General features: G+C 47.8%; 1 protein-coding gene across 3 annotated transcripts in view; it reads right to left on the bottom strand.

Annotated features, from left to right (window-relative positions):
* ARHGAP39 (Rho GTPase activating protein 39) overlaps positions 1-22,048 on the bottom strand; it is a 184,987-nt gene that overhangs the window by 102,156 nt on the left and 60,783 nt on the right. For all 3 annotated transcript variants that reach the window (XM_035125366.2, XM_035125365.2, XM_060277558.1), the window contains exon 2: positions 2,056-2,493. In XM_035125366.2, the coding sequence (XP_034981257.1) occupies positions 2,056-2,493 (438 nt within the window). The remainder of the gene's footprint in view (positions 1-2,055; positions 2,494-22,048) is intronic.

Here is a 22,048-nt window from a genome sequence, read left to right as displayed (position 1 = left end):
AGGGCCATCTAGTCCCTGCCAAGCAGGAAACACCATCAAAGCATTCTTGACATATGCCTGTCAAGCCTCTGCTTAAAGACCTCCAAAAGAGGAGACTCCACCACACTCCTTGGTAGCAAATTCCATGCCGAACAGCTCTTACTGTCAGGAAGTTCTTCCTAATGTTTAGGTGGAATCTTCTTTCTTGTAGTTTGAATCCATTGCTCCGTGTCCGCTTCTCTGGAGCAGCAGAAAACAACCTTTCTCCTTCCTCTATATGCCATCCTTTCATATATTTGAACATGGCTATCATATCACCCCTTAACCTTCTCTTCTCCAGGCTAAACATACCCAGCTCCCTAAGCCGTTCCTCATAAGGCATCGTTTCCAGGCCTTTGACCATTTTGGTTGCCCTCTTCTGGACACGTTCCAGCTGGTCAGTATCCTTCTTGAACTGTGGTGCCCAGAACTGGACACAGTACTCCAGGTGAGGTCTGGCCAGTGCAGAATACAGTGGTACTATTACTTCCCTAGATCTAGATGCTATACTCCTATTGATGCAGCTCAGAATTGCATTGGCTTTTTTAGCTGCTGCATCACACTGCTGACTCATGTCAAGTTTGTGGTCTACCAATAAAACAATAATACAACATACAAATAATAGGAATAAAAAGTCAATTATTATTGTCAGGGGGACTCCCTACAGGGACCCTCCCCCAGTCATCCTGACCAGCACTTCGCCCAGCGACAGCGCAAGCAGCGGGTCAGGAGGAAGGAATGAGGAATGGAGAGGGGGCTCCAAGACACATCAGAGCCCCTGCACCGACCCAGCTGGCCAGAGGAGGAAGGACAGCGCAGCAAGGTGTCGGAGCCTCTGCAACGCTCCAGCCAAAGGACGGGAGAAGGAACGCAGCCCCTTCCGGCGCCCACATTGGGTCATGCACCCAGACGTAGGGCAAGGGGGTGGCGTTTGCTGGTCCCCAGACTATTATGCTGGCGCAAAAGCAGACAAGCGCCATTGATTCTGATTCTGAATCAGACTAGGCAGTCATGTTTTCTGATGTCTCTGCACTGTAAATAGTATGCACAATAAAGCTCTTAAAGACAGAGCAGACTGGAGTGTCTTTACTCGAGAGTAGCCGCAATCCCCTGACAATTATATAAAATACATGTTAGGGTTTTGAATCAATAGTCACATAGTGGATCTTATTCTGATTGCCCCAGCTGCAAACCTTGCAGCCTTTGCTGCCACCTGCTCATCTTGATCTGCCAAGAGAAAGGACACAGTGGCAGTGGTTGGGCGACCCGGAATGGACAATAAAAGAGGAGTGATAATCTCATTCCTCAAGTCTTTATAAAGAATGCAAGCCAGAAGTGCCACCGATTCGGAACTATCCCACTAGAGAGATGCAGGTGAAAATCCTCGCAGGATGGAGATTCCAGGAAGGACAGGATGGAGGGGGGAAGTAGAAGAGACTAGGAAAGGTTTGCGGGGGGGGGGGGCTCAGAAGCTCACAATGAAAGGAAGATACAAAGACAGGGAGAAGGAGAGACAGGCAAGGCAGGCTGAAACCTATGGATGCAGAGTCAGACCCTCTTGGTGCATTGTGGCTAGCAGTCTCTAAGGCAGGGACCATCCAGACATTTGCTGGACCACGACTGCCATCACCCTGACTTCTGGCAGAGGCTGGTGGGAGTTGCAGTCCAACAACTTCTGCCGGGGCACAAATTCCCCACCTGTGCCATCCTGAGGCTGGCAGGGCGATCGCAGCAACTTGTCCCCGCAAACAAACTGCAGAGCGGCCACAAGCGAGCTTTGGATTGCAAACCGCCCTTTGTGGAGGAGTGTGCAAAAACAAGGAAAGGAAATTTTAAAACACCTAATGCGCCCTTCCCACCAGCCAAAGCTCACATTCCTCCCTGCTCCACAGGGTCCTTAGGCAGAGCTCAGAGCAAGGCTGGCCTCTGCTCAGACTGCTCCATCCACTAGGCTGTGCTGCCAAGCCCCAATAACCAGAGACCTTGTGGCTTCCGCATGACGCCGCAGGTTTTATAAGCCCCGCCGTGCAAGGTTACCTTTCTGTTTCTTCTTTGACGGTGGCGAACTGGGAAGGCTGCCGATGGGTCCGACTCTGCTCCTGCGCTTTCTCCCCGCCGCCCTCCAGCTCCTGCTCCTGGGAGGAGCTGGTGCTGCCCTCGCGGCTGACATTGCTGCTGCGCCCGGGGCTGTTCTCGGTGGACGCCCGGGGGGACTCGGTGTTCTGCTTCAGGGTCTGGAGCTTGGCCAGGGGGATGATGTCGCAGTTCTGGGGCCGGTGCCACACGGTCCGCTGGGTGGAGGCATTGTAGTAGTAGAATCGCGAGGTGTTGGGGTCAAAGAGCTCCCACCACTGGTTCTCGTTGGTGCGCTTGATGCGAACGCCGGCAGGGGGGTCCCAGACGCACTCCCCTGTGATCAGGTTGGCGTACATGCGCTCCCGCGTCCGAGGCTCTATGATTTCCACCCATTCCAGCCTGGGGAGGAGAAAAAGAATCACAGGGAGACTTTAGAAGCTGGTTGTGATCGGTGTCGCGCTTTCAGCCCTGGGCGTCCCTAGGTGACCTCTCGTCCAGGCATTGGCCCAGACCCAGAGATGCTACTTTTTATATATATAGTTTTATTAAATTTTCTGTTTTACAATTTAAAGTACTCATTTTTACATCCTTAAGATATCGGTGACTTCCCTTCTTCTCTTTCCATGGTTCATTTCACATATCATAAATCCCTGCGTATTTTACAAAAACTATACTATTCAGTATCCCATTATTACATCCATCAAAACTCATTTACACTGTTGAATTTACCATACTTTTCCGTGTATCAGACGCCCCCTATTTGGGGGGGGGCTCAAAAATTTAGGAAATGGGAAAATGGGGAGAGGGGGAGATCCCCCAAAGTCGTTGAGCTATTTTGGGGGGAATATTGCCCACAGTTCTTGAGCTTTTTAGGGGGAGGGGGCAGAGTTGTTGAGCTTGTTTAGGGGGAAATGCCAAAAAACCGCTCACCCGCCAGGCAGACAATGCCGCTCGCACACGTCGACAAAACAACCGCTCCTCTGTCCCATCGCCAAAAAAAAGGAGCAAATCGCCCGCCCACTTGCCACACCGACAGCCTATCAACAACAGCCCTTGCAGCAGCCACCAATAATATCTCCAACTCGCGGCAGCAACCAATCTTATGGCCCCACAATGCTCTACCTATGTACAGGTCGGCCCCAAATTTTGAACACGATTTTTGATTTTAAAAAACCTAGTCTTATACACAGAAAACTACGGTATCTGAATTCTGCCAGCGTTTTCAGCTGTACACAGTTATTTCCCATATATTGAATAAACGTTTTCCGATCTTCTCTAAACGCATGTTCTTCTTGTTTTCTTATTCTATATGTTAAGTCTGCAAGCTGCACATATTTTATCAACTTAAGTTGCTACTCTTCTTTAGTTGGGACCTCGCTCGTTTTCCATTTGGGGGCTACGGGCCACAGTAGTGGCATACAGAAATAACCTTTTCTGACACCTGGGGATTTCAGTCTGAATTATCCACAACAGAAAGGACTCTGGCTTTTGGGGGAAAGTACTTTTAAACATTTTTTTTTCAATTCGTTATGGATCATTTCCCAATACTCTTTTGCCCTTTTAGAAGTCCACCACATATGGAAAAAGCGTTCCCTTTACCTCTTTGCATCTCCAGCACTTATCTGATTCAGACCCAGAGATGCTTAACCCAGGAGTGGGGAATCTATGGCCCTCCAGATGTCGTTGGGGCTGCTATCGGCTCCAACCAGAACGTCCAATGGTGAGGGGTGGCAAGGAGGATGTTGAAAAGGGATCCTATCAAACTGTATTATGTTAACCAGGGTGGATTTGATTTAAATCAAATCAATTTAAATCACTAGTCAGTAAGACTTTATTTTAATCTTTTTTTTTTACAGATAGACTCATTCTTGCTTGTATAATCTTAATATTTACAACTAGATGAAGATTTCACTTTTGGAATAATAAATTTTCAAAGTAGTTTTTACAGTTATATATATAAAAAAGTACTGATATCGTTATACAGTACTATTAGAAATACATAGGCAGATAATTATGAAATTATTGTGAGGCTCAATAAGTTAACTGTTTATATTTGGGCAACTTTTCTGCTGTACTTTATTAGAAGGAGAAAAATAATCATTTCCTTAATAACAATTTAAACAATTTATTTAACTAAAACAATAACACTATAGCATATGCATCCACGTTTGTTAACTGATGTGGTTAAACAATTTCAAAAACAACAACTGAGACTGAGTTTTAAGAACACATGAAAAACTTAAAACAAATCTTTATTTCCTGATGAGTAGCCTTTGGACCATAATGTAACTTACATAGAAAACTGTATTTGAAAAGATTTTTTCCTCTTAAAGCATTTCATTTTGAAAATCTGATTTAAATTTTAAAAAAACACCCCAATTTATTTATTTATTTAATCTGCTATAAAATCATATATTTTTTATCCACCCTGATCTTAACTGACACAGCCAATTTGCTAATGTGCCTTGCATTATCTGTGGCATATTATTTAGAGTTGCTGTTGGCACCTGTCTGTCTTGAGATACCATGGAGTGTGCTAATAGGATCCGAAGGAAAGCAGAGGAAGAACGACATTTGGGAGCAGTTTCCGGAAGGAGGCGTGCAGGGCGCCATCCAACTGCCTTAGGGACTCCGCTCCAGATTTGTGTAGGGCTTGCTCTCTTTCTTTTCTGGAAGATATCCCCACAAGGCAGCGCTCCCTTCCCAGGTGGACGAGCCCCATCTGGCCCATATAGGGGTAGGTGGAGGTATCTTATATAAGGTTTCCATTCTATGGGTTCTTTTAATGCCCCGGTTTCAGAAAGCAGGAACATCAAGTTGCCACAACTACATTATCCCGACCCTGTGAACTAATGGAGTCTAAGACTTAGGCAATTCCCATTGCCCTGGATTTTTCCATTTTTTAAAAAACAACAACAAGGATTCCCCACCCCCTTACAAAGAAATAGAAGCTGCTCCCCCATGTGGTGAAAAGGGGACTCAGGAAATTGCAGAAGACACCTTTAAAAATGAACAGCTAAACTTGTTTTAAAAAAGTATAACGCTCATCAGCATGGCATGCCATGCCTGAACAGAAGCAGGAAAGTGGCCTTCATCCAGAACAGCTGCTATGCAGATGGGGACGGACGCTGCAAAGGGCCTTTCGGACGCTTAGGGTGGGTTCTGCTACTCGGCTCAGGGCTGGAAAAGCTCTGATCACAGAAATGGAAGGGTAAGAGGCCCCAAAACAAGGCAGGCCACACCCACCCAGGGACCAGTCTACAGAGTCCAAATGGCAGCATCTCACACCCCAGCAAGGTGCTCAGGGAACAAACACAGTGGTCCCTTGGTTCTCAAACTTAATCCGTTCCGGAAGTCCGTTCCAAAACCAAAGCGTTCCAAAACCAAGGCGCACTTTCCCATAGAAAGTAATGCAAAATGGATTAATTTTGCATTAAAACAGCAATTTAACATGAACAGCAATTTAACATGAACCCAATTTAACAGCAATTTAACATGAATTTTACTATCAAATGAGACCAATGATCCGTAAAACGAAAGCAATAAACAATGTACTGCAGTTTCACGATCAATCCATCAGTAGCTGAACTGGGTTCCGCACAGTCACAAAAACAAAACAAAAAGGCCGCAAAAACAAAAATGCAAAATGAATAAAAGAGCAGCATCTGCAGGTGGGACATTTTCCTAGGGAGCAGGGAGGGTGCCCTATATTTTGCTCAGATTTAACGTCTCGGCTCAGAGGGCTCTGTTTGTGTGGGTTCCTAAGATAACGCTCCAGAATCGCTTTGAACATTTGAGAATGCTATCTAATTGCAAAATATTCTCCATTATTCATTACCACAGAGCTGGCCCATCTGAACAGCCTTGTTTGAATCATTTAACCGCCTTCATCATATATAGGGCAGTGCTTTAAAAATGAATGTGTGCAGCGTGGATTTTTCTCTTTCTTTACCCGGGGTGCTTTCTGAACGCTCAGCACCGAAGAGACACAAGTTCTGCACATCTCTAAAGCGTGCGCCACGATGCTCCTCAATCGGTGCTCTCGGCCTGCCCAACTGAGGAGGTTGAAATGTTTAATTAATTTCCAAAAAGAATTCCTTCTGGGAATTAGAGGTGCAGAACTACCCAAACTGTTTAGAAATTTATTCATGTATGCAGCTACAGAGGCAAGAATGTGATTTACCCAAAAATGGAAAGAAGAAGTCCTAGCAAAAGAAGAATGGATACAGAAACTTACGGAATACACAGAAATGGCAAAACTTACCAGAAAAAGAAGAAGTCAAGATAACAAACTTTTTATAAAAGAACAGAAATGGTTTGTTGAATATTTACAGACAAACTGTAAACAGATAAGAACATTGGCAGGATACTTCACTTAGGGTACTTCATGTTTCTTTTACATGTGTCCAGCACTGCATGGATGTTGTTCCATGTTTTGCATTTTTAAAGGGGGCGGGTGGACTAACAAGCTAACACCTGAACCTTCCAGATCCTATGACTCCTATAACAAGCAGGAGCCCCCCCCCCACCAGCCCTGCTGCCCCCACCACCACCACCTCCAAGCCTGTGATCCCTGCTGGGATCCAGGCGGCAATCCTGAAGCTGCTCTGCCAGGGGCACATTTTGCCTTTAGCTTCTCAGGATAATCCCTTCTTCGGAGCCCTGCCACATCCGGCTCCACATCTTCCCCCCCCCAACAATTCCTGCATTGCAGTATGTGCCCCCGCCCCCTGGTTCCGCTCTAGCCAGTCCAAGCTCTCCCAGCTGTGCTCAAAACAAGGTTTGATGCCAGTGCACAACGCCAGTCAGCGACCACCGTGCCAGGTCCACCACGCTTGACATTTGCAAGCGGGGGGGGGGGGAGATGGCTATGACGCCACTCCCATCTCCATGCAACACTGTCAGGCAAGAGCAGCTGCACAACGCATATGGCTGGCATTGCCCATATCCGATGCATGCTCCAGGTATGAAGGGTGCAGGTTCCGGAAGAGAAAGCTTAGCTCGGCCAATGCCCCTCTGGATCCTTCGCAAGGCGAAGGAGGCACTGCTCTCAAACTCCGTCTTGACTTACTTGCCTGCCTACGGAATCAAGAGCTACCTGCTTGATCTGAAATCGAGGCGATCATGAAACCATGATTTAAATATCACAGAGGGTTTGGTTTGGGCCATTTGTTGAAATGAGCCATACAAGTTTGTAATTCGTGCTTTGTTTTGTTTTCAAAGGAGCACGATGACTCGCTGGTGGTTGCTATAACAAAAACCTTTGTTTGCAACTAAACGGAGACTTTATGCTACCCAGGAGCACAATCTCCAGCCTCTGGCTAATGCAGCTCCCTTCCCTTCTGCACCACAGAGTTTGCATCTGTTTAGATAAGCAATTGCAAAGGGAAGAGTTTCTCTCCCGTTCCCTCAATAATATACATCAAGTGCCCAGAATTTGCAGGAAGCAGAGGTTGGTTTTTATTGGGTGGAACAGGTTCCCTTCCTAAACACACGCATTGCATGGAAAGGAAATTCTCACACTGTCTAGATCTGCGTTTCCCAGCCTGGTGCTCTCCAGATGTTTTAGCTCAACATTACATCAGAATTTTCTTTCTTTTTTTAATTTTCTTTTTAAAAGGGCATGAGCTTTTGCCCACTCGGGTTGATTGACAGGGCTATGTACAGTGGTACCTTGGTTCTCAAACTTAATCTGTTCTGGAAGCCCGTTCCAAAACCAAAGCGTTCCAAAACCAAGGTGCACTTTCCCATAGAAAGTAATGCAAAATGGGTTAATCCGTTCCAGACTTTCAAAAACAACCCCTAAAACAGCTATCTAACAAGATCTAACTATCTAACAAGACCATTGATCCATAAAACGAAAGCAATAAACGCAGTCACACAATCAAACAATCAGTGGCTGAACTGGGTTCCACACAGTCACAAAAACAAAACAAAAAGAGCCGCAAAAACAAAAACTCAAAATAAATAGCAAAAACAGACAGACCTCAGCGTAACACTCAAAACAGAGCACATTTGGCTTCTGAAAAAAGTTTGCAAACCGGGACACTTACACTTTGCAGTGTTTGGCTTCCAAGTAGTTTGAGTACCAAGGCATTTGAGAACCAAGGTACCACTGTACATTATACCTTATAGAATTACATACACACACACACTGCAGTAAGATACAGTTATGGGTTTTAAGGCTGTGGGACCCTTGCCAGTCCTGAATCTATAGCAGGGTGAGAGACACATCTGTGGCATATGTGCATCTCCTGCTCTCTGCCCCAAGGAAGCTACAAGGCCAGTTCAGCCAGTTCAACCAGATACTGTACGGAGCAAGGACCAGGAAGGGGAATCTGGCTGCAGCTCTAGCCCAAAGGTTCAGAAGAGATGAACGCCACCACAGGAAAAGGCCTGAGACCCCCTTCCAGAAAGAGGGCGGGGTGGCTCCTCTTGCTCCCTGTTCTCTTCAAGTCCCTCCTCAAAACCTCAAAGCTTCTCTGCAAAGTGTGGGGCTAAAAGCCCAAGTCCACATCCCTGTCAGAGGGCAGATCCGCACTGTATGTTTAAAGCATATCCAGTGCACATTTAAAGCACGAAACTACCCCCCCCCAAAGAATCACGGGAACTGTAGTTTCCACTCACAGCTACCATTTCCAGCACCTTAACAAACTACAGTTCCCAGGGTTCTTTGGGGAAAAGTCATGTGCTTTAGTTGTGGGTTTAATATACTTTAAAAGTATAGTGGAACTAATTTCATTTTCAGCAATAGTCAGCTGGTGACCTGTCCGAAATTTTCATGCTGTTTTTATTGTATGTATATATAATTATTGAAATTGTGGTACATAGGTATTTTTTTAAAATAAATAATCCATAAACTGCTGGAAGACTTGGGGGGGGGCAATTCAGCTTGTATGAAAGACTGAAAGTTTGCATAGGAAGAAAGCAGACAGAGAGGTGAACCTCCATACTTCCTGGACCATTCTTTCTTCCTTCGTTGTTGTTTTTCCATTATTATTGATTTTGTTTAAAAGTGCAAATGTAACAAAAAGAAATGAAAAGGAAGATTCAAAAGTGTAGACCACAGAGTGTCACAGCCTGGAAGGACAAAAGTACAGCACAGTTCCAAAAGGATAATAAAGCATTGACTCATACAAATATTCCCTTTGCAACTAACAAAGATGTGTAAAAATAGAAGTCTTCTCCACCTGTGAGTTTCATCATTATTGAGGATAATGGTTCTATGAAGTCTTCGATGAGCCCAACACCTGCATATACTTGCGGCACTCAGCAACTATTGTACATGCCTCAATATTTGTATAAGAAATAAAATCATGCCGTGTTGGGGGAGGGGAAAACCTGGTTATTTGAGCTCTTTCGATTTATAAGGTAAAGTTTCAAGAAAAGCAATCTGCTAAACCCTAGAATACACAGATCCAAAATCCCAGGTCTGCCTTTGTGCTGACCTTCCCTCAAGTACTAGACTGGTGCTTTCAGGATTGAGGACGTCACTTCTTATTTCCCTCTTCATCCCACCTTGGGAGGTGAGACGTCTCTCCTTTGCCTCTCTCCTGCAGAGATGAAAGAGCAAGAATGGCTCATTGCATCTCCGCCTCAAGCTGCCCAGAACTGGGATCTTTCGTATGTGTCCTATAATAAACTTAGCTTTCTCGTTTTCCATACTCAAAAGTCTCAGTGCGATTGCATCCAAGGGCAAAACGTGCTCCTCCAAGCGGGAATTTCAATGCGCAGCTTGAGCTTCCGGCCAATGCATTCCAGCTCCGAATGCCAATGTCAATTCCATCCAGACACATTCTCTCCCCGTGACTTTTGCATCCATGCTTCCTTCCCAACCTCAGCCCTTGGTCAAAATTTAGACTGAAAATGGCTCAGAACAAGTTGGGCCATCAAGCTCAGCAGGTGGGTTAGGGGGGACCTTCTTCAGTCCAAAGACCACATCCTATCAGAGGCAACCTTCCCGCTGGGGCGGGGGGAGCATGTTCTAAATTAGCTGGGTGCCAGGTGCGTTTGGAAACCAGCAACCGGCCTTTTAGGAGGAAGTGAAGATGTCTGGTCGCAAGGTTTGGCACCTAATATCTCCATCTGGCTGGCTGGCATGCCCATGGTGCCACGCTACTCAGCTGGTCTGCATGGCAGCGCAGCAGGTGATTCACACAGCAGCCTGGCAACGAAAGACACACATGCTTCGCAATCTTCTTTTTTTTAATGTACCTAGACATATCGTCGTGGCAACCATGACCTAGATTTAAGGTGCCACCTGGCTCCTAGATTTTATATCTCAGTTTCTAACACGGCCGTGCAACTGTCAGAGGTGTAAACACACACACACACACACACACACACACACACACACACAGGCAAGCAAGGGGCATTATGACAGCTTCAAAGGCACCTTCTAGCCAAATAAAAGCACTTGAGGGTGGAAATGTGTGTGGCCACAGGAGGGGAGGGATGAAGGGAGACCCACTGGCCAGACAGAGTGGCATGGAGGGCCACAATTGGTCCCCCAACAGAAGGCTCCCCATCCTCAAAAATCTAAAGAAAACCAGAGGCTTATGCCAGGCTAAACCATCCTTCAAAGCAAAATCCACATCTTTGTTTCATCCAAAAAGAAAGAAAGAAATCCAAAGCACATTCCGAAGAGCTACTTTCACGATCAAGCCTATTTTGCCCTTTTTTGCACCAAGCTGCCAAACTCTGCCTTCTCAGTATCTTCAGGGACAGTGTGAGAAGATCCCTTTTGATCAATGGTCTTGCATTTGTGACGCTCAGGCGACTGAGAGCATTTGTCATGACCCGTTCTATTCCGATATATATATTCATTCTGCAGTAAGGAGAACCTTCAGCCTGCCAATTCTGACAACAACTTAGGTGGAAAGTGCATCGCCCGCTTTCCACGACTCCTTTCAACTTACTAAACATTATTGGTGGGTCTCCGTACAGCTCAGATGCCTTGCTCTAGGAACGCAACCCGGTCAACGGGCAAGGTGCATTCGCTCTGGCTGTTTGCTTTAGCGTAACTGGCTGTGACAGGGAGGAAGGGGGAACCTCCGCCCAGCGGCATATCAAAGCCCAGCGTGCATCTGACTCAAGCCGCCAGCTTCAAGGGGGTCAAATATTTCCATGGCTGTGAAGCCAAGTAAGGGCAGTTCCTGGAGGACACAGAGACACCCGCCCTGCTTTTCACTGGGGGTGCAGCGGGGTAGCAGTGGAGGAACAAACCTTCCTACGAAGGCAAGCTTTTGCTTTGGGAATTCTGTCAAGTGTTTAGAGCAACAGGGAAGGAGGAAAATGAAAGCCTTAAACCCGAATGGCTTTTTTCCCCTCCCTCTCTTCCTTCTTTGTCCTTCTATTGATTATGGACAGCATGCTGAGCTGATTGCCTTTGATGGTGAAAACTAAAAAGCAGAGAAAGCAGCCAGGCTGTCTTGGGGAGCTGAAAGACCGGGGGGGGGGGGAGTGCGGGGGGGTGCGATTTTCTTTTGGATCCCTGCTCAGAAAACACTCTGAAAAAATGTTGCGCACTGCTGCTCCGGGAAGACAGCGTCTTGCTTCTCTGATGGATCAAGGGCAAGGCAGCAGGCATTTAAGCCATGTCCAAATTACTGGTACACACACCCCATAACCACTGCTAGCTTTCCGCAAGCAGGGATCTTAGTATGAAGGCATTCACAACCGCCAGCGATGTCAGTGCCTGTGTATGCCCCCCCACCTCAACACAAGAACAACCCCCCCCAAAAAAAAACAAAGGTGCAAGCCAACTGCTATATTCTCTGTAGGGGGGGAAGCAGTTCTCCCAACAGCTGCACACACGTTGGGGAAACTACATAAGTTGAAATACTGGGGGTTATTGGGGATGTTTCTGCTTTTGTTTTGATTATGCATTTTGTGTTTTTATATTGTGATTTTATCTTGTGAACCGCCCTAAGACCCGCAGGTATAGGGTGGTATCCAAATTATTATTATTATTATTATTTGATTGTGGGGACCGTAGCCTACGTTTAAGGTGCAATTTGGTGATTAGCTTATATATCTGAGTTTCTAACATGGCCTACATGTGGGAAAAGCCAAGGGCTTGCAAGTGAAGTTGGGAGGGGTACCAAACGGCAGATCATTGAGGAGGGCAGGATGAAGATGGTCTGGGGAAAGGAATTCCAGGAAGGGGACTAAGAGGAGGGCTCCCTGCGCTTGATTCAAATAGAAGAGGATTGTTATTCAAGGCATAGGGATCTGCACCAGGGACGAAAGATGAAGTGAGCAAAGGAGGGGGAGAAACAGGTGAACCCATCTCCCTTCCCCAACCAAGTCTGATTAGGTCATTCCAATAAACTCCACACAGATCCACTTGCCACGGTCAGCGGGGAGTTGCAGCTGCTACGGAGGAAGCCACGTGGCACCGGGCCACGCAGCAGCAGCATCGCACAGAGCATGCAAGCAGCTTCTGCTGTGGCAGCTGCACCGGTCCGCCAGCTGCCTCAGGGTGCTGCTGGTGCAGATCTAGAGGGCTCTATGGAAGGCTTCGGTAAGCTGGCACCCTGCAGGTGTTTTTGAGGCTGCAATTCCCTATGGCTGTGCTGGCCAGAGCTGCAGAGAGCAGCAGATCAAAGTACACCCAGAGGGCGCCAGGTTGGCAAATTCCAGAGCTTTCTGTATCAACATAAAGCAACACCCTGCTGAATGAGGGTCTTTCTATAACAACAAAGGAAGCTGCCTTGCGGGAGGTCAGAGTATTTGTCCATTTAAGACAGGGGTAGGCAACCTAAGGCCCGGGGGCCGGATGTGGCCCAATCGCCTTCTAAATCCAGCCCGTGGATGGTCCGGTAATCAGTAGAATGTGTCCGTTTATTTAAAATGCATCTCTGGGTTATTTGTGCGGCATAGGAATTCGTCCATATATATTTTTTTTCCAAAATATAGTCCGGCCCCCCTCAAGGTCTATGGGAAGGTGGACCGGCCCACAGCTGAAAAAAGGTTGCTGAGCCATGATCTAAAAGCAAAAGAAGAGCCGTCTGGATCTGGCCAATGGCCCATCTAGCCAAAGCATCCTGTTCTCGCAGTGACCGGCCAGATGCCCTAAAGGGAAACCCAGAAGCAGTATTAGGGCACAAGAGCACATTCTCCTCCTTTCTTAAAATCTACCTACTTACCTACCTACCTGTTTGTTTATTTACTTCCATTAGTGAATCACTTCCCATAAAACATCTCAAAGCAATTTCGCAATAAAAGCATTTCAGCAATAGAAGCCACTGCAGCTACATATGTAAAAACAATGACAATGATTTAAAAGCAAACACACACTGGCTTTTGAAAAATTGAAACCATCTGTTCCGCACAAACGTGCATCCTCCCCCATGTGTGCAACACCATGTGCCAGCCTAGGCTTCCATGCTACGCACATTTTGACCTGACTCCAGAGGCAGGGAGCTGCTAGCTGCCCCCCTCCCAGGCTGAAAGTGAACCCACAACTCTTAAGAGTTCCACTTGCTCAAGAGTCGGGGTGAAGTGAGGGCTGGTGGTGCCTTAAATGCTTAAGGTGGAACAGGCCAAATGTGCCTCTACAACGGCTGGGCAAACTCCACACTCCAGGGACCGTCTGGATACAAAATGTGTCCTCTGCTCCTGAGCTTCTCGCAGGCTGGGTCGTGTTTCCATACAGTAGCCCGCTAGATGCACACGGAAGGCTGACAAGAAGGTCTAGATGACAAGGGTGGTCCAGGGTCCACAGGGATGCCCACCACCAACAAGGGGTGGTGATCTAAGGAAGAGGCGCTCATAAGTTTCCAGTTCCCTTGGCAGGGAGGAAGGCAGGACAGCGAAGCGAAAGTCAGCACCTTGGAGGGGAATCAAGGTGCTGGGTTCAGGACCATGGACAGCACTCCTGCAGCAGAGGCCAAACATCCATGTTGTCTCAGCAAACTGCCAGAGCAACCAGGTGAGTTTTACAGTGGTACCTCGGTTTACAAACACAATTGGTTCTGGAAGTCTGTACTTAACCTGAAGCGTACTTAACCTGAAGCGAACTTTCCCATTGAAAGTAATGGAAAGTGGATTGATCCGTTCCAGACAGGTCCGCGGAGTACTTAAACTGAAAATACTCAAACTGAGGCATACTTAAACCGAGATATGATGTATAAGAACTTCCTCAAAGGGAGAGGTAAAGAGCAGGGCAGGGCGATATATTGATATATCATCCAAAACCACATTGTGATAATGGTTTCATAATATCTGAGCTGGCGATATATCACGAATCACATTGTGTGTAAGGGCTAGGAGATATCTGGCTTTCAACATCGAGATAACTCACCAGCTGAACACTGCAATGTTATCACCAGCTAGCACACAATATCACCAGCTAAACGTTGCAACACCACCAGCTAAACCTCACAATATCACCAGCTAAACATTGCAATCTGCCACAATGTCTGAAATAAGGATGGAACTATACAGAGGCGAACAGGACAATGTCCTGGCAACTGCTACTACTTAGGGGTCTAAAACGAATAAATGGCAGTACCGGTATTATCAATCATCACACACTCAGTTTAATCAGCAGGCAACCTAAAATGGATCCCAACAGGACTTTTGGTTTGGGGCTCAGCTACCAAATGGTGGTATTCAGGACAAACCAAAGTACAACGATGAGTCATAGTGAATACAATTAATCTGGGACTTCCAGACTGCCTGTGGGTATGCTAGGAGGCAGAAGCAGCAGTGGCAGAAACAGCTTGCCGTGACTGCGGTACGTGTCGGCACTGGTGGCGACAACCTGCAAGGCCCGGTGGTGGCGGCACAATCAGTGGTGGCCTGCGAACCCTCATGGCGGCGACGGGAGGGGGTAGCAGAAGCAGCAGCAGCAGCCTGCAAGACCTTGTGGCGGCAGCGGAACAAGCAGTGGCAACTTGCAAGGTCTCATGGTGGTGACGGGATCTGGCGGCAGTAGCAGTGGCAGCTTACAAGGCTTCACGTTGGCGACAGGGACTGACGGCAGTGGCAGCAGACTGTAAGGCCTCGTGGCAACGACGGGAGATGGCAGCCATAGCAGTGGCAGCCTGCGAGGCCTTGTGGTGACACAAGCTGTGGCGGCAGCCTGCAAGTCCTCCTGTCGGTAGTGGGAGGCGGTGGCAAAAGCTGTGGCAACCTGCCTCAGCGAGGACTTGCAGGCCACCTCTGTTTCTGCCACCGTCTCCTGCTGCCCCTGCAAGGCCTTGCAGGCCGCCACTACTGCCACCGCCATGACAAGGCCTTGCAGGCTGCCGCCGCTCCTACCACCGCCACCCACTGCTGTGGCGAGGCTCCGCAGGCTGCTGATTATTGTGCCACTGCTACCAGGCTGCCACTGCTCTCCCCCACCACCACCGTTGTTGATTCTTCCACTGCCAGGCTGCCGCTGCCTCCTAGTAGGGCTGCTGGCAGTCTGGCAGTCCCAGATTATTTGTAATAATCATCACCAGTAGTGATGTATGGAAGTGAGAGCTGGACCATAAAGAAGGCTGATCGCTGAAGAATTGATGCTTTTGAATTATGGTGCTGGAGGAGACTCTTGAGAGTCCCATGGACTGCAAGAAGATCAAACCTATCCATTCTGAAGGCAATCAGCCTTGAGTGCTCCCTGGAAGGACAGATCCTGAAGCTGAGGCTCCAAGACTTTGGCCACCTCATGAGAAGAGAAGACTCCCTGGAAAAGACCCTGATGTTCGGAAAGATTGAGGGCACTAAGAGAAGGGGACGACAGAGGACGAGATGGTTGGACAGTGTTCTCAAAGCTACGAACATGAGTTTGACCAAACTGCGGGAGGCAGTGCAAGACAGGAGTGCCTGGCATGCTATTGTCCATGGGATCACGAAGAGTCGAACACGACTAAACGACTAAACAACAACAACAATCATAATTGTACTTTGAATTGTCCAAATCCCCAAGCCCCAAATCCAAAGTCTCATTTGGATGCATTTTGGCATCCCTGCTGCTGAAAGGGACCACGAGGTGATTGAGAATATCATCATTTATCCGTTTTGGATGCTTAAGTAGTACCAGTTGCCAGGACGTTGCCCCGTTTGCCTCTCCGTAGTTCCTTCCTTATTTCAGATGTCGTGATATATCGATATATCATGATGTTTAGCCTGCGATATAGAAAGCCAGTTATCACCCAGCCCTGGTCAAGAGCAAAACCCTCAAGGCCTTCGGTGCTCGCTAGCCTTGTTGGAAGGAACTAAAAGGGCAAACGCTGCCCTGCCCCAGCCAGCCACCCCCAAGTCAAAACCCCTCTTCTATTTTAAGCATTGCTCATGAAAAAGATAAGAAGAGCCGGCAGGATCAGGCCAATGGCCCATCTAGTCCAAGCAGATGCCTCCTGAGGGAAACCTGCAAGCAGGATTCAAGTTCGAGAGCCCTTTCCTCTCCTGTGGCTTCCAGCACCTGACATTCAGAAGCAAATGTGGAGGCAGGGCACAGCCATCATGCAAAGAAACTGGGAGAGGGGGTGAGACAGCCCTTCAAACTGCTTATATTTTGAACTTGAGGAGAAAAGCAATGCATAAAGGAACAAGCCAGAAACGGATCGCATAATTCACCGGCCGGGCTGTCGGCAACAATAAGCTATTCCATGGGAACGTGATCTGCTCCCGCTTCCTCTGCACAGAATAAGACAGGCCTAGGAATACAGCAGGAGAAACAGGAGGGCCGGCTGTGTTTCGTTGCTGTAGAAACAGCCTTGTGGCAGGCAGGCAGGCAGGCATGCCTCTGGGATCTGGGAGGGCTCTCAGCATCAGAGGCCCTGCAGAGTCACCTCTCGAGTCACCGCAGCCAAAGGCAAACTCCCTGCGCCCGATTTAATTGTCACGGCATCGGTTGCCAGGCAGGGATGCGTCTCCCTGGAAACAACCCTGTTTGCTGCTGATCCCCTATCATCTCAAGAAGCCTTTCAATCTTCACACACACACAAATATAGATATACCTTCACACACATTTATCTCTTACGGTGGCGAGCAGGGAGAACGTGGTGGTGTAAACATTGACGGTTGGGGACTCCCAACAGCCAGTTTTTACTTCTAAATTCCTGTACGGCTGGGCCAATCGCCTCCACAGAGCCTTGGTTTTATACATCACCACCTTTCCAAAAATGAAATTGCCCAAGACAACATAGAAAGACAGAAATCTGCCTTAGTTAGACCAGCTGGCTCAGTATTGCCCACTCTGGCTGGCAGTGGCTCTCCGGGATTTCAAGACGTGTTTTTCTCCCAGCTCAACCTGGAGATGTCATCGAGGAATTGAACCTGGGACCTTCTGAGTTAGGGTTATCCCAAGATCCGGACTCCAAAAGCCAAGGAGCTGCGCCAAGGAAGAAAATCAAAACCTAAGCCACAGGCTGCAAGCAAAATACTGGTGGAACCAAAAGTTAAAAGGCGTTCCTAAGTCAAAATGGCCCCCTGCTTATTGTGTGGACAGTTCAACGCACATTCATTTCCAATGGGAATGGCTTCCGTGTCGTTTTAAAAGCATGTAAAACATGCAGGCAAAGCAGATGTTCTGCCGCTGAGCTAATGTGCCTACCCCATTTTCTTTAGGAAAGAAAACCCAAAGGGGGGGGGGGAGCAAAGCAAAACAAAACACACAGCCCAATGAAGACAGCGAATATTCAGTAGCCACAAAATTATATTCTACTCACAAAAAGATTAAAGTGTTTGGAAAACTGAAGTATGGTACTAAAAATTTTATTGTCAACGCAAAAATAAAAAAGTATTGACAATTTCTGCTAAAAATGTGATATTAACAATGTGTCACTGATGTGAATTGCGTATTAATTCATGCTTATCAAAATAAGAAATGAAAAGTGTTGCCGACGCCCCCCCCCCAAATTGGTGACTAGACATTCTGTTTTGGCACCCGCAACCTGGGTCCCAGGAGCCATTTGGCTCCTAGCTTTCCTATCCCAATTTCTAACACTGCTTTCAATGACTCCCTCAGAACATGCCAGGCCCTTCACTCCTGTTGACGCCACAACACCACACAGATGGCGTTTTGATGACTCCGCAACACACAAAGACCTGTTCGCATTATAGGCACCTTCGAGGCCCTTAACCCGAGACGTACCCAAGTCGTCTTGAGCCGAGATCATTACATAACTCGTAATCTTCCTCAGCAGCACAAGCCCTAGCAACCTTCAGGTGGCATTGCAAGGCAGCCCGTCAAATCCCGTCACCATCAAAGGGTGTGTGGGGGGGTGCCTCTGTGCAGAATTAACACAGCCTAGGAAGGCGCTGGCTGGCGATAAAGGAGAGATGCAGCTCCTGGTCGTTGGTTTGCAAAGAGAGGAGACGACAGACATCACAGAATCATAGAATTGTAGAGCTGGGAGGGATCCCAAGGGTTATCTAGTCCACAGGAACCACAGCTAAGGGATCTGTGACACCCCACCTCTGATTGAGTCCACCACCTTCCGAAGGAGTCCGTTCCACCATGCAACGGCTCTCAGGTTCACAAAGTTCTTCCTGATGTTTTGTTGGAATCTCCTTTCCTGTCATCCTTTGGTTCGGGTCCTGCTCTCTGGAGCAGCAGAAAAGAAGCTTTCTCCATAAGCTCAAACACTATGCAACCATGATCTCCATGTTTCCTGGGTGTGTGACTTCCTGGGAACCAGCCAATCAATGACTTTGCCCTGGTTTCCGGACAGTTCAATTTCATTGGCTGGCCACTGCAGGAAACAGGGCTAGCAGACACTTCATCAGGGCTCGTTCTCTGCCACAGCTCAGTGGTAAAGTCTCTGCTTTGCATACAGAAGGTCTCAGGTTCGACCCCCGTCAGGTAGGGTTGGAATTTCCGCCTACCATGGAGAGCTGCTACCAGTCAGTGTCGACAACTCTGAGCTCGGTGGGTTAATGTTCTGACTCAGGCTAAGGCACCATCACACGTCCCCAATGCTGTGGCTATCAGAGATGGCAGAGAAGCCTCCAAGGCCCTATGAGAACGACCTGCGCTATGCGCTCCTGCCATTCGCACTCCTGATCCTGCATTGCAGGGGGTTGGACTGGATGACCTTTGGTGGACCCTTCCAGCTCTACGACTCTTTTATTTAACTGACCGACCCTTGCTCCACCCCAGCCACACTTTGAAACTTGCACTGTCCTGTTCAGAGGTGGGCGTCCGGGAACAGCCATTTCAAAAAGCCAAACAAACAAAGGGAAATAAATAATAGTAAAAGGGGGGGGGGACATACCTCTAGAAAAAGCTTTCTACAGAGTCCAAGGACAGAAAGGCCTGCTCCCACCGAGTGCCAATATTCATGGGCTCTCCTCTTCTTCCCAACCAAAAGCTGACTTTTCCCACTAACTACACATCTGCAGGGCTCATCCTGCTGCTTTGAATTACGGCCAATTAGTTTACAAGGTCTGAGAGCAACAAGAGGATTAAGTGACATAAGCAGGAAAATTGCTAGAAGATGTTGGGGAAAGCCTTCAACCATCCGCAGGTATTTTTAGAGAGCAAATAAGGGGGGCGGGGAGAGAAATTGCCAATGAATTAAATGCCGCCCCCTTCCTTTTCCCTGAAAGTTAGAAGACAAGATGCATCCTTTAGCGCATTGGTAGTGTAGTGGTTTGGTAGCGTGGTCTAGTGGTTAGAGTGCCAGGCTGGGCCTTAGAGAGACCAGGGTTCGAATACCCACTCGGCCACAAAGCTCACTGGGGGAGCCTCTCTCGGCCTAGCCTACCTCACAGGATTGTTGTGGGGTTTATTAAATGAGGACTAGGGGAGCCATGCGCCGCACCTTGTTCCTGGCCCTTTTCTTCCCATTTTTGTTCCCAAGGTGAAATGAATTTCTAAGGTAGGAAGGCTGAACAGGGAGGCTTCCGTCTACGTGGGCAATGGGTGTGATGGATAAAAATCCTGAGGAAGAGCCCAGGAGAGCAAGGGCTGGGTGCAGCTGGGAAGGAAGAGAGCAGGATGAGGCCTGGGCAAAGAGGTTAAGCTTAAGCAGAGGTGGGGGACCTGTGGAAGCCATCCAGAGTGGCTGGGGCAACCCGGTCAGACAGGCGGGGGCACAAATAATAACATAATTATAATTAGTGTTCCCTTATATACCATTTGGTTTGCTGATATGTTTGGGGGTGAGAAGCTGTGATTCCTGAATTGCTGCAGATTGGACTAGATCAGGCATAGGCAAACGTGGCCCTCCAGATGTTTTGGGACTACAATTCCCATCATTCCTGACCACTGGTCCTGTAAGCTAAGGATGATGGGAGTTGTAGTCCCAAAACATCTGGAGGGCCGAGTTTGCCTATGCCTAGACTAGATGACTCTTGGGTTCCCTTCCAACCCTAAAGTTCTATGAATAGCAATAATAAAGCCGCCCAGTTCCTTTCCCCCTCCTTCTTTCTGTCATGTTTTTATTTAATATGGAGCTAATTGCAGAGGATCATGGTTTGGCCAGCCTTCAACTTGGGTGGCAACATTTTTCATTTTCTAAAAGAAAAAAAGAAGCATTTTTTTTAAAAGCAGCTTTGTTAAAGACACCTGCCAAGAACAAGAGTTAATTCGGGGGGGGGGGGGGACAACAACAGAGCTAATAAGCTAACATGCAAGCAACCCAGGCGGAAAACCCACGGTGCAGCTGGAACAGGAGGAGATGCCAGTGGAGAAACCTTTCCAACCAGCAAGATGTGCACAGAGAGAGAGAGCTCTTTCCCCTTTCATGTCAATCACTTGTCCAGCCAGAGATCCCATCTCCCACTCGAGTCTGGCAGACTGTCTCCCCACCACGGCAAACCTGGTGGCAGTCCCAGTGCCACCTGCTCCCATAGAATCGCAGAACTGTAGTTGGAAGGAATCCTGAGGGTCATAGAATCATAGAGTTGGAAGAGACCACAAGGGCCATCCAGTCCAACCCCCTGCCAAGCAGGATCACCACCAAAGCATTCCTGACAGATGGCTGTCAAGACTCTGCTTAAAGACCTCCAAAGAAGGAGACTCCACCACACTCCTCGGGAGCAAAGTCCACTGCCAAACAGCTCTTACTGTCAGGAAGTTCTTCCTAATGTTTAGGTGGAATCTTCTTTCTTGAAGTTTGAATCCATTGCTCCGTGTCCGCTACTCTGGAGCAGCAGAAAACAATCTTTCTCCCTCCTCTATATGACATCCTTTCATATATTTGAACATGGCTATCATATTCAACCCTTAACCTTCTCTTCTCCAGGCTAAACATACCCAGCTCCCTAAGCCGTTCCTCATAAGGCATCGTTTCCAGGCCTTTGACCATTTTGGTTGCCCTCTTCTGGACACGTTCCAGCTTGTCAGTATCCTTCTTGAAATGTGGTGCCCAGAACTGGACAAAGTACTCCAGGTGAGGTCTGACCAGAGCAGAATACAGTGGTACTATTACTTCCCTTGATCTAGATGCTATACTCCTATTTATGCAGCCCAGAATTGCATTGGCTTTTGTAGCTGCTGCGTCACACTGTTGACTCATGTCAAGTTTGTGGTCTACCAGGACTCCTAGATCCTTTTCCCATGTACTGCTCTCAAGCCAAGTGTCTCCCATCCTGTATTTGTGCCTTTCAAATTTTTTGGCCCAAGTGTAGTACTTTACATTTCTCCTTGTTAAAATTCATCTTGTTTGCTTTGGGTCCTCTAGTACAACCCCCTGCAGTGCAGGAAGCACAGCCAAAGCATCTCTGATAGATGGCCAGCCAACCTCTGCTCAAAAACCTCCAAGGAGGGAGAGGCCACCATGTTGCAAGGGAGTCCCTTCCACTACCAAACAGCTTTTACCCTCAGAAAGTTCTCCCCGATGTTTAGCCATGTTCTTGTCACTTGAATGCACTGCTTTGGGTCCTGCATTCCACAGAACAAGCTTGCTCCATCTTCCATGTGACCACCCTTCAGCTATTTGAAGAGGAGACCAGCCCGTGTCCTCAAGAGAGACAGCGAGGCCAAGCAGGCAGAGGTCAGAGGCTGAAGAAA

This window comes from Zootoca vivipara, chromosome 8 (assembly GCF_963506605.1).
Source record: "Zootoca vivipara chromosome 8, rZooViv1.1, whole genome shotgun sequence".
Lineage (NCBI taxonomy): Eukaryota > Metazoa > Chordata > Lepidosauria > Squamata > Lacertidae > Zootoca > Zootoca vivipara.
This window is presented reverse-complemented; position numbering and strand designations above follow the sequence as displayed.